At 44.1% G+C, this 13,374-nt stretch overlaps 1 protein-coding gene across 1 annotated transcript in view; it reads left to right on the forward strand.

Moving 5' to 3' along the window:
* FAF1 (Fas associated factor 1) overlaps positions 1 to 13,374 on the forward strand; it is a 152,337-nt gene that overhangs the window by 117,268 nt on the left and 21,695 nt on the right. The window contains exons 16-17 of the mRNA XM_075286243.1: positions 11,582 to 11,662; positions 11,778 to 11,855. Coding sequence (XP_075142344.1) covers positions 11,582 to 11,662; positions 11,778 to 11,855 — 159 coding nt within the window. The remainder of the gene's footprint in view (positions 1 to 11,581; positions 11,663 to 11,777; positions 11,856 to 13,374) is intronic.

Raw genomic sequence — 13,374 nt, forward strand, 5'->3', positions numbered from 1 at the left:
CCACCCCCACCGCCCCCAAACACGTTCACCACCACCACCACCCCCGAGCATCTTCAGCTGCCACCACCACCGCCCCCCGAGCATCTTCAGCTGCCACCACCACCGCCCCCGAGTATGTTCAGCTGCCACCACCACCGCCCCAAACATCTTCAGCTGCCGCCACCACATTACTGGATACATTACACCAATTTGTAGAAAAATAACTTGCATTGGTTCTCTGAGGGCGGACCTTTAGCCCTGGGAGCACTGCTTGATGCATAGGTGGGATGGGTGATGTCATATCAGTGGGAGGATCAATAGTAGGTAGGTAGATAGTAGTGGTCTGCGTGGCGAGCAGTGCTCCAGGGGCCTACGTCCCGCCCCCAGTGCACCAGCTGCTTTATTTGCATTAGACTTTTTTTTCCCCCAAAATCTGCAATTGACATACATAACAGATATGTTTTATATCGATATATTGTCCTGCGTAATATGGTGGTGACACTTCAGTATGATGGTCGGGGGTTGTTCAGCCAGTGCTAGAACTATGGTGCAAAGTTGCAGGAGGGTGCATTTCTCCATCCGTCATATCCTCCATAGCTGTAGTTTCCAATCCTGATCCTATACACTGATAAATGTTTAGAAAGTAACAGTTTCCTATCTGTTCCCGAACCTCATGTCCCCGCAGCTGATTCCCACACTTGATCTGAGCTAAAAGCGGATTTTCTTTCAGCAGACAGACATGAGAAAAATCAATATTTTCCTTTTTTGCGGCTTAGTCTTTTACCACGAGGCTGTTTCCTAGAAATCCCATCCTATAGTCTATTGTTCCTACCATCCTGGCCCCTGGAAGATCAAAATGTATCTAAATGCGAGTCCCTTTATGCCGGTGACAATAGAAAACAGGATACAGATTCGGCTTCTGTTACTGTTCCCGTCTGAATAGTTACATGAAAACCACAAGACGATCAACAGAATAGCTTTGTACTGTACGACCACAGTATGTCAATGCTGTGTTTGCAGAGCTTGTGCAGAGCATTGTTGTTCTTGCAGCTTGTTTCCTGTGAAATATATTAAGAAGATTTGCAAATGAACAAATTTGTGGTTTGAGCGGGGGCAGGTCTGTAGCGGATGAGACCGTCGGTCATACCCATGCAAAGGTTCAGGAGCCATATGGAGGCACGGCATAGGTCCATAGATTTACTATAGAGTGTCATTGGAGCCGTATAGAGGCACGGCGTAGGTTTACTATACAGTGTCATTGGAGCCATATAGAGGCACAGCATACATTTACTATACAGTGTTATTGGAGCCATATAGAGGCACGGCATAGATTTACTATACTGTGTCATTGGAGCCATTGGGGTAACAGCTTAAATGCACCAGTTGCTAAATGTGCTCTGTAAACTTAACAATTGAGGACATATATAGGTGAGGGTCCAACCCCTCTATGAGCGCCCTCCACTGTCCATCTGACTCCCGTTTATAGATCACATGAACGATTCGATTCAATCCAATCCAATCCTGTCCCAATCCAGTGAGTAGGAATGAGCTGCAATACCGAACACAACCACTATACAATGTATGGCACTGTGTTTGGTTTCCTGTGAAGAAGCTGCAGTCTGTGCGGCGGGGTCTTCAGGGTCTGCCCGCCCACCAAAGACTTAAGGATAGGTCATCAATTGATAAGCCTAGAAAACCCCTTTAAACAGCTGTGATCAGAGATTGTCATTGGAGGCCGTGTATCATAAGAATTCATCTCTGACAAGATGGTAACAAGAAATATATCGGTGCAGAATCTTGCGCTAAGCCCTGTCCTCCTCCATGTACAGTAGCTGGGGAAGGAGGAGGTGAAGGGCGTCGTTCACACACTGCATTGGCACTAGCTCTTATGTTGACGGACAGGTCGAGCCTTGAATTACAGACATGAATAACACTTTAGCTTGTCGCTTTTAAGCCTAACAAGACCTTACATTCTGAGCAGTCAGGTTTGAGCTTTTTGCACCTGAACCATGCCTGAGGATGCAATCTGCAAGGATTACAGTAACACTTAGTGACAAGCCGGCCGCGGGTGGGGCTGCCATACTGTGGCTCAGCCCATCCGAGAATTTCTACCTCGTACATTTTTATTTTTCTGCTGTCAAACCCTATTATAGTAAAATGGCTGGAGAGTGAACAACAAGGACAGATGTGGTGCACTGGCCGCGTGCGGGAACTATAAAGAACAGCCAAGAGATGGTGAGAACGGTATAGGAGTATTTCAGGCAGAGCAGGGTACGCCCTATTCAAAATATGAGGGATACTGGTGGATTGGTGGGGTCCCAGTTGAGAACGAGGGGTCTGTGCACCCCGTTCTCAATGGAGCATCAGGATAGACGGCGTGCGGCGCTCCATTCATGTCAGTTGAAGATAGGCGATTACTCTTTTTCTGTATTCTCAGGCGATTCCATTGAAATGGTGGTACAGTCCGCTTTGTGCAAAATCTGGGTAGCGCCCGGACCACCACTGATCAGCCCTCCGACTAAAATCATGTATTCTTTAACCTGTTGGAGGAGTGTAGGTGGTAAAAGTTATTTTGCTTCTGGGTGGCTGCAGTTGTGAGTACTTTGTTCCGGTCCTTCGCTGTGTCATGTGACCAGCAATAACACTCTCTGTTTTTCAGGGTTAGCAGACTGATCTATTATATTGTAGTGGCCCCATACGCACCGTGAGCCCCGGGCGAAAGTCACAAGCCCAGGCTCACTGACAAAAGTTAATGTGACATCATCCATGTGTTGTTCTACTATGGACCCCACATGCGCACAGTCGTGTGTTGAATGCGGCCTTACACAGCGTCTTATATGCCAAGAGCATGTCCATTTCTCTCTTCATTCCTATAAGATTCTCATCGACTTCTGTGTCCATATCATTGCTGCTCTGTAAGGTCTTATTGCTGGTCACATGACATGGTAAAGGACCAGAACAAAGTGGATACGTTAAATACTAAGTAGAGCTGAGCGATTATGACCTAAATGAAAATCGGGCATTTTACCTGTGATTATTTAGGTTATGCCCCACCCCCACCCCTTTTTTTTGTGCCTTGCCCCTCTGTTATTCCTCCTGCAAAAATTAGGAACATCTTTCCTGAAGTAGTGTCCTTGCACACTTGATCACTATTCATTCAGACATGACTGTATTGGGACAAGGGGAGTAGTAACACCTAGTGTGATTCCTCAATTCCCAGGAGGAACAACAGAGGAATGACACCAGAAGAAAATACAAACTTATTTCATTCAGCATACAAATCTTTAGTAAAGGACACGTCGGGAGGGCTGATAAATCCTTTTTAAGTCCCATACTGAGCTGAGTAGACTTGGTCAGTATTCAGACTACACCTCTCTTTATATTGTACTTTGATAGAAGTTTAGTTTTACTGCTCAGATTTGGCGTTTACACTTTTACCTCTTACTGATTTAGCAGGTTTTCAGTAACAGGGATTAGTTAGAGATTATATATATGTTGATGCACCATCTTTAGGATAGGTTATCAATATGTGATCAATGAGGGTCCAATTCTTAGGACCCCCACCGATCAGCTGGCTGAAAAGGCCACCTCATTTAGGGGAGTCCAAGCACAGCGCCAGACCTATCATAGTGGTTGTGCTTGGAATTGCAGCTCAGTTTCATGCACAGAAAGGAGACTACAGCGCTTGTGAGCTCCATGGGCTCTTTACATAGCTGATCAGCAGGAGTCCCAGGCTACTATTTTCTCCTCTTATCGTTGTGTTTGTCTCCTCAGTTATTCCTCCTAGAAATGTATAAATGATCATTTGGGGATACATCCGTGCATGGTCTGACTTTGTTCACTCATTGCTGACCAGCCATCCTTTATCAAGCGGAAAGGTAACACTTGTTAATTTATTCATACATTTCCAGGAGGAATAACAGAGGAACCTGATATTAATAAGACAAAATTTTCCCGAATGGTTATATATGTATTTACTTAACAGACAGGTCGGGAGAGGCGACGTCTCCTCTGTATGTCGCCGTCATGATGGCTCTGGGTTTAATTTTTCGAGATTGTGCTCCATTTACTCCGCCGATTGCGCCGCTCTCCTTCCTATTCCGGGCCCCTTGTAGATAACTAACTGCACATTAAAAATTCATCAGCCTGAAAGTTCATCTTTGTTGTGTTAAAGTAATAGGTGGCCTTTTTTGTTTATCTCATGCCAAACAACATTGGGTGCCAGAGAGCAGATCTGTCTAATTTCTATCACAGCTGTACGGGGTGAGGGAAGAGAAGGGATCGCTGTGAAAACCGTAGATCCCCCCGCAGACGATAAACGCGGCAGAATATCATCCTCCTGGTTATTATTCCTCTCGATAAACGCAGAGCCTAAGGCAGGTAAACCCTGAAGAAGACCCAGCCGCTTCTGCAGATTGATGGCATTAGGCTGGAGCTTAGGAGAGAATGCGATTCACCGGCTGACATTTGTATCTGCTTCGCTCCATCTCGGCAACCTCCTCCATAATGCGGCAGCTGACAGCAGCATCTGTGCGCTCGCTCTTTTTGAGAACGCGCTTGCCAAGGAAAAAAGATTAGAAGGTTACATTTTTGACGGAGGGAAACAAATAAAGGGAAAAGAAAAAGGAGACTGATTATCTTTTAAGGGTAATGAGTTCTCAAGACGCGCGGATTGTTCTAAGAATACTCAAAAATAACAGATTGAAGGGAGTCGGAAGGGTCCAAACCAAAAATTGTGTGGAGGGGCCACAAACCGATAAGGAAATACAGCGATAGTGGTCTATTTTATGGAAGTGCACTGAGGGCGGGGCCTGATTTACCAAATTTGCCTAAAGGCTGCTGTAAAATAGAGGCTGGAGAGGTCAATTACAGCTTAAGGCTGGGGCCCCAAGTTGCAAAAACGCTAATTTTACTGTACCTGCAAAATGGATGGGATTCTGGCTGATGCCGTCCATAAATTGCAGAAAAATATCTGCAGCGGAAATGCGATTTCAAAAGCGCTCACATGGGAAAAATCACAGTTTCCGTCTCTGTCTTTTCGGCAGTGCTTTTTGGGTGTGGCCTGCTACATGGGATCCTAGCCTAAAAGAGCAAAATTCCAGAGGAGAGTCAGAGCGCTGGGGACTGCGTGTAGACAAATCTGGTAAATCAGGCCCCGCCCCCTGTGCACTTGCAGTCTAATTTGCATATCCATGAAAAGTGTATTATCTCTGCATTGCTTTTTTTGGGTTGGTGGCTACAAGGGAAGGTTAGGGCCCTACAAGATGCTCATTGGTTTGGGAGACCTGACAAATCCCCTTTTAAACACACAGAAAACTTTTTGGTATATATATTTTTTTATATTCCAGGAAATGTCAGAAAATTACTAGAGATGAGCGAACACTGTTCGGATCAGCCGATCCATACAGCACACTCCCATAGAAATGAATGGAAGCACCTGGCACGTATGCTTTGCCGGCGGCCGGTCGCTTAACCCCCCCGCGTGCCGGCCGCTTCCATTCATTTCTATGGGAGCGTGCTGTGAGCGTCCTGTTTGGAACGGTTGTTCCGAACAGTGTTCGCTCATCTCTAAAAATTACCATTACCATTTTTAATTTTTATTATAATTTTAGTTTTTATGTAATTTTATTAAATTTTTTTTGTATTTTTGCTGTTTTGTTTTGTTTTTTTTTATGTATTTAAAAAATAAATAAAATCTCAAAATACTCTACTTTTCCCGTCGGTCACTGGCTCGGTCGAAATAAGCTCACAGTTCTTGCTTTCTGCGGCTTACATCACAAACGGTAACTCAATGGATTGTTTATCCTTTATATATCTAAAAAAAATTTAAAAATTATCTGAATTAAATTTATAAATTTAAAGCTAAAAATAAAATTGATTAAAGCTAAAATTTTAAAAAAAATTGACACCCCCCTGTTTCATCTTTGGGTTCTTCTATCCTCATTATTTGCTTGATTTATTTGTTTATTTCTTATTTCTTGTTAAAAAATTTTCAATAAAATTTGATTACACCTAAAAAAAAAAAAAAAAAAAAATTGACACCTTCTTGCTAAAGGCGAGGCCACAGGGAGAAGTTTACACTTCACCTTTGATGCCCCCTTTTGGGATTCGGTCAGAAACTGCTACAAAATGTACAACAACAAAAATTAAGTTTTTCTGTGACATGTGCAGCTTTTTTTTGTTGCAGATTTCGCTGCGGTTTTTTTTTTTTCGTTTTTTTTTTTTTTGCTGACCACCTTCCCTAACAAAGCCTTGTACTGTCAGAGGGGACATTCCTTACCGCCCTGTGATGACGCTTTGCCCTTCTGACAGTGGGTAGATATCAGTGGCGACACTAACGGCACCAATAACCACGTGCCGGGAAGGCTGGCTTTCTAGCGGTATATAAAACCGCACTTAAGTGAGGACATGAAAGGTTGGCTTATTATCATGAACTCCTTCCCGATCTTGCGACCGTTTCAGTGTTAGCCAGGAATAGCGCCGTACATGGCTGAACCTGCTACTGCGGCTCTCTGCGCCGTATGATCGGACAGACCTGATAGTCCTGCATACAACAACAAAAGGAGCCCTAAACTGGATTAAGGATGCCTGTTCACGATGAGGCACCAATGACCGTGCCGTTGTACTATATACTGTAACCATGATGGCCGCCGCACTGTGCCCATGCACCCTTACTTACCAAAAAGCTAGCACTTTAGACAAGTGCACCGATCACCATGCAGTACATGGTGGGGTCAGAGTACCCTGAAAATTAGTCCCGAGAATGCGGTATCTGAATTATACTGTGTATAAAATGAATAGATTCCATTGGCACAACCTAATTGGTGCAGATCCTAGACAGATATACATCCTACCCTGACATGTGCTGAGCTGAAACTATATATATATAGTGATATTGGCAACCAAGAGTTCACCCAAATCTCATAATGTTTCCCATTCCCGCAATCGTTTCTTAGCTTTTCCGGGTTAAAGGTTTGCAAATAAGCGAGCGGCGCCTAACAGGTGTATTGTGGATCCACCTGCGCACAATAAAGCGCTGCGGCCGTACATCGATCTCCCTCTCGTCTATCCTTTACTGTAAGCAGAAAGTAGTTATTGCATTTTACACTAAATGCCAGACAGGTGGGTGAGGTTCCCATAACATCTTAACAGCCAGAAGGTCACCGACTCAAATCCCAAGGAACCTGCAAAGCCTTTCATCCAGCAGAGGTAAACAAGAAGAGGAGCCGTAATAACTGAGAAGATGTATTCATTACTGTGTAAAGCGCGGCGTGATCTGGGGATAAGAGGAGGCGGATGACGGAAGATATTACTTTTATTACTAGTATTCTGCTAACTGTGCCATTTGTAAGAAATAAATTGTATTGCGCCGAGCACTGAATGATGGGGGATCAGCTGCGGGCAGCTCTGCCGAGAGAAGATTTACGCCGCATTACTTGTATACACATAATATTCTTCCTGACACGTGCACAGTTTCTTCCTGGTTTATTGCTTGACGTGGGAGCGGCGCAAAAAAATAACTGAGACGTAATTGACCTTTAAATGACGGGTAAACGCCGACCGCGTACGGAAAAATGTGGAAAATCAGCATATGTTTGAGAATTTCAGCATCAATTCACCCCCGAGCTGTCATCGCTGAATGTACAATGTGGTACAAGTTGCAAGTCGAAGATGTTAAAAATGATCCTGCAAGTAGAAGTGTCCTCTGCCTAAAGGCATGTTCAGACGAGGCGCAAAAATCAACCGCATTGCAAATCCAAAACTTATCCTCAGATTTGTTGTTTTAAAAAAAAAAAAAAAAATTTATACTGTTGATCGTGAGCCCCATATAGGGATCACAATGTACATTTTCTTCCCTATTAGTATGTCTTTGGAGAATGGGAGGAAATCCACGCAAACACGGGGAGAACATACAAACTCCTTGCAGATGTTGTTCCTGGCGGGATTCAAACCCAGGACTCCAGCGCGGCAAGGCTGCAGTGCTAACCATTGAGCCACCGTCTTGCCCCCCCTGTATCCTCAGATTTCTGCCATTGGTTTGCACTGCAATGGATAGGATGCCATTCAATGGGATGCTATATTGTATACGTAGTTTGATGTGCAGGCAGCATGCTATAGAGCAGGACGAGTGGAGCAATATCAGTCCGACCCCTGGAACCCCACCTCCAGCACCAGAACTATTAGGGATACTTCACACGGGGGGGGGGCGTAAGGGCGGATTATGGCACAGAGGGTGACGCAGGGAGCCGGATGAATGGGCCGACTCCGGAGGGTGATGCTGCGGCTCGACGAGCCGTGGAATCCGCTTGAAGAAAGGGCAGCCCGCTTCTTTTTTCCACAAGCGGCAACATGCCGCTCACGGAAAAGAGTAGCCTGGTGGTCTCCATAGACCACCATTGTGAGGGGGCGGATTATGACGGGGATTACATGCCATAATCCACCCCCTCTGTGCCCATGTGAGCTAGCCCTAAAGTGTACTGAGCAGGATACAGTATATAGTGGTTGTGCTCTACTCCTACAAGCCCGTAATGTAACTGGTGGCAAATATCCAAAAATATGTGACTTTCGCCAATTTTTACAAAATTTTATTCTTGCCTATAAATTAATTTAATAATTTATTTAGTTATTTTTAATAAATTAAATAAGCAATAATATAATATCTAAGAATCTAAAATAATTTTACTTTTTGTTTTGAAATAATTAGAAATTATAATTTCTATCATAAAAAAAAAAATCTGGAGAGATATTTAGTAATCATAATATACTTTTCTCGAATTCAACTACAGAATAATTTGTAAAAAAAAAATTAAAAAAAATTCAAGAAAATTAATTTTTTTTCTTTGATTTTAATGATTTTTATAAAATTCAAAACATTAAAAAAAAACAAAAAAAACAATTTCTTCAAATATTTTAATTTTTAAAATTTTTTAAATTAGAATAATTCTAGGAAAGGTTTATTATAATTTCTTCCACCGCGACGATCTTCTATAATCACCCCCCAGCACGGAGCGGTTCCACAGGCGCCGTGCCAGGAGGTGCGAAATTACTTTTGTATTTTTATTTAAAATCGCAGCTATTATTACTCATTATTTTCATTATTTTTTTTCGTCCCCCCCCCCTCCATCTCGACGTGTTGTTCCCCTATTTTTACCTAACAGCAGCCGTCTCGGTAGGTCGTATTCACAATCTATTCACATGATCTCATTAAACCAGATCTTGAACTGTTGAACAAAACTGAAACCCGTCGGAGAAGTATACAGTGTATATGTATCTTGCTCTGTTTTAGTCATTACGCACTCCCCCTTCTCAGATTAATTCCGAGGGTTTGGAGCTGGGCCCCGCAGCGAGAGTCATGTAGCAGTTCCGCCGCCATGCAGGGGAGCCACAGATTCCACGTTTAATTAAATGGAGAAGAAAACCGCAGGACCTTTGTTGCTGTCAGTTCTCAGCAAGGAGTGAGCTGGGGCGAGCAGTGGGACATGATCTGGCAGTGACAAGTGTACCCGTACACACTTGTATGTGACACGGGTGAATCTTATCTAATTGTGGTGTTATCCTCATCCGTGTTACATACAACACCGCAAGCTGCGGCCTCGAGGACGCCATGGTAAATGCTCCATAACGGGATCTGAAGGCTATACTGTTCTTCTCAATGGTCTAGGACGTTTATAGACCTTTTATCCTCTGTTATATGTCATGCAGGGGCACTGTGGGAAATGTTTTTGGATAAAAAAAAATTGGGATTAAGCAGTGAAGGCCCCCCATTACAGCTCATGCTGTTGTAGGATCCATTCACATCAGGTTTGTTATATCCGTTTACACTTAGTTCACCTCTTCGTCGGGTGCCTGCCTTCATCCTGATCTCTTATAGTTCTAGAGGAATGGACAAACGGACCACAAAAATAGTAGACACTGAAGGGCAACACGGTGGCTCAGTGGTTAGCACTGCAGCCTTGCAGTGCTGGAGTCCTGGGTTCGAATCCTGCCAGGAACAACAACAGCAAGGAGTTTGTATATTCTCTCTGTGTTTGCGTGGATTTCCTTCCATACCACCAGACTACTTTCTACCGTAAGCAGCATGTTGCCACTCACGGAAAAAGAAGCGGGCTGCCCTTTCTTCAGGCGGATTCCACGGCTCGTCGAAACGCGGCATTCGCCTCGCGGCAACTCCCTCCAGAGTAGGTCCCGGAGGAGGAAGCCACGAATGTCTCTGTGCCAAAATCTTCCCTTACACCTCCCCCCCCCCCCCCCCCCCCCCCGTGTGAACTATCCATAATTGTTCTGGTGCTGGAGGAGGGGTTCCAGGGGTCGGACTCCCACTGATATTGATGACCTACGCTCCGCCTGCTGTATAGCATGCTGCCTGCACATCAGATTACATATACAATATGGCATCCCATTGAATGGCAACCTATCTATTGCAGTGCAAACCAATGACAGAAATCTGAGGATACGGGGATCCCTTTAACAGATGCAAATGGATGGCTATCTGTTTACATACAGGTCAATGTCTAAAAAAAAAAAAAAAAAAATCTGTTTCTGTCCATTTTTTAGGTGCTAAAACTTGTGTGTCTATAAACAAAAGAAATACCCGACAGAAATGGATCCATTTTTTTTTTTAAAGTGATCGCTATGTACTCTGCTCCTTCTGCCCTATAACATGCTACTCACAGATCAGACTCAATGTTCAAAGTGTCAAGTTCGCTTTAAGGACATGAGACCCATGTAGCAGTGTTATTCTTGTCTTAGTGATGGAACCCAGCATTATAATTGGGGGTCGAAACCAGCAATATAATTGCTGGGGGTGGGAGAGTCTATCAGAAATAAAGGCACACATGTGAACTTACATTAGGTAGGACCAGGCCTACACTAGGTGGGTCTGGACTAACGGGACTGGGCCTACATTAGATGTGACTGGGCCTACATTAGATGTGACTGGGCCAATACCAGTTGGGACTGGGCTTACAGTAGTTGTGAATGGGCCTATACCAGTTGAGACTGAGCCAATACCAGTTGGGACTGGGCCTATAGTAGTTGTGACTGAGCCAATACCAGTTGGGACTGGGCCTACAGTAGTTGTGACTGGGCCTATATCAGTTGGCATTGGGCCTATAGTAGTTGTGACTGGGCCAATACCACTTGAGACTGGGCCTATACCAGTTGAGACTGGGCCATTACTAGTTGTAACCTGGCCAATACTAGACAGTACTTGGGCCTACACTAGACAGTACTGGACCTCCAGCTGGGGGAGGGAATACAGGAGAAAACTAATCGTTCTTACACAGTCATGATGTGCAGGATTTACCTGTTGGGTGAACGTTTGTGTGCATGGGGTACTAGCTTAGGTGGACGGATTGATCAGATTTAACACTATCCAACCCAATAAACAGATCTTTCTATTTCGATCACGAGGATGTTCTAGACCACTAACTTCTTTTCTAAGACTCCCTGATATCCAGAATATTTTTTTTGAACCTCTATAATGTGATGTGACATATCCAGTGTGTAAACATGCCTATATGCCCAGTCTGTGTGTGTTGTACGTCTGGTTGCTGACCTCCGCGGGCCGTAGTTCTCATTGTATTTTATATTTAACCCCTAGGACGAGCGAGAAGCTAGAGAAAATGTAAAACGAGAGCAGGATGAAGCTTACCGCCTGTCTCTAGAAGCTGACCGAGCCAAGGTGAGTGACCCCCCCGTCATGTATCGGCACAATGATGACATTAAAAATATGGAAATCAAGAATGTCTGGAGGTAAGAGGCTGAACATCTGATGATATTCCTTCCTGCTGTCACAGAGGGAAGCTCAGGAGAGAGAAATGGCTGAGCAGTACCGGCTGGAACAGATTCGGAAAGAACAGGAGCAGGAGCGAGAGGTACGCCCATATTATTTACTGCTATTACATCTGCCATTGCTTTATATACTATATACAAGTTTCTGGGTTAACAAATAAGCTTTGCCTTTTTTTACCTTCAGAAATGGCGCCACCAATGTCTATGGGCTGTGTCTGGTACTACAGCTCAACTGCATTCACTTGAGCTGCAAGACTTGACACAACCAATAGACATGAATGATGCTGTGTCTGGGGAAAGCACCCATATGAATGTATGGTAACGATTTGTTCTAGGTTCACGCCTGCGTTCGGGTTTCCATTCTTCAGGTCCACTTGGGTCACACAAGCCCAATGGCAATCCATTCACAAAGAGGCTTTAGAGTTTTAGTTCTGCAATCTCCTGATCACCGAGTTTACCCGGATGTTGGAATCTGCCACAGATTTCGCCCTTGAATCCATTGCAGATTCCGCCCCAAATTTGCCTCCTATTATTTTCAATTGTAGGCAGATATCGTAGCAGGACACTGAAAAAAATATATAAATCAGCGCCTTGCTCGAGTTTGCCACGGATTCCGTGTCTTTCTTTTCATTTTCCACTGTGTGAGCCACAACCCTTTTAAGCCTGACGTCACGAGATCCATCAGTCATATGATTGTTCGAAAATGATGCCACAAAAGGCCGGAACCGCCAAATTATTATAAAAAATTATATCAAAAAAACTTTATTGAAAAGAATAAATAAAATATTACCTATACAACTAAAGAAAGAGAGGGAAAATATTCCATCCATAATTCATGAACACACGTAAGGAGAACTGGCTTCGTCAGGGGGTTCTCTCCTAGAAATGTAGGAATGAATTGACCAGTAGGTGTCACCAGTTAGGGGTGTGCACTGACACTGTCCAATCAGTGCTGGCAGTATCAGACGATGCAGGGACACACCCCTTTCACATGCAGAATGGTAACGCCCACTTGTCTATTTGCAAATCTCTAGGAGCAATAACAGAGGACTTGGTATACGGGAGCGTTATAAGAAAATATATGCCAGAATGATTTTATAGGGAATACAAGTGTCGGAGGGGGGATCTGCTCATGATCGGCCTGACAACAGTGATTTACTTCTTGGTGCTCGAGTTGTCAGTTTTTGCTTCTTTTGCCTTATCCATGTAGATGGCACTGGGGAAGGGTGGGGTTGATGTACTAATCCATCTATACCAGAGGGTATAAATTTGGCACATTTTTGGTTGCCATTCTTGCCTTTGCGCTCTATTCACCAAGCAGGACGGGGACCAAGACCACCAGAGACCCCTGTGCTCAACACATTTACAATAACTCATGCCAGAAATCTGGAAATTTACTGTATTTCAATCTAGCGCAGATTTCAGCTCTGGTGCACCAGAGTTTGGTAAAAGTATTAATAGTCCAGAACCTCTTAATGAATCAGGTGCGTCCTGCACCAATTACTGAATGGATTAGGATTGGCGTAGGAAGGGGCAGCCTTAATAAATCCCCCCCCCCCCCCCCTTGCAGGTCTCATTCTGAGCAGCATAGGTTTCCCTGTA

The sequence above is a fragment of the Leptodactylus fuscus genome, chromosome 9 (assembly GCF_031893055.1).
Source record: "Leptodactylus fuscus isolate aLepFus1 chromosome 9, aLepFus1.hap2, whole genome shotgun sequence".
NCBI lineage: Eukaryota > Metazoa > Chordata > Amphibia > Anura > Leptodactylidae > Leptodactylus > Leptodactylus fuscus.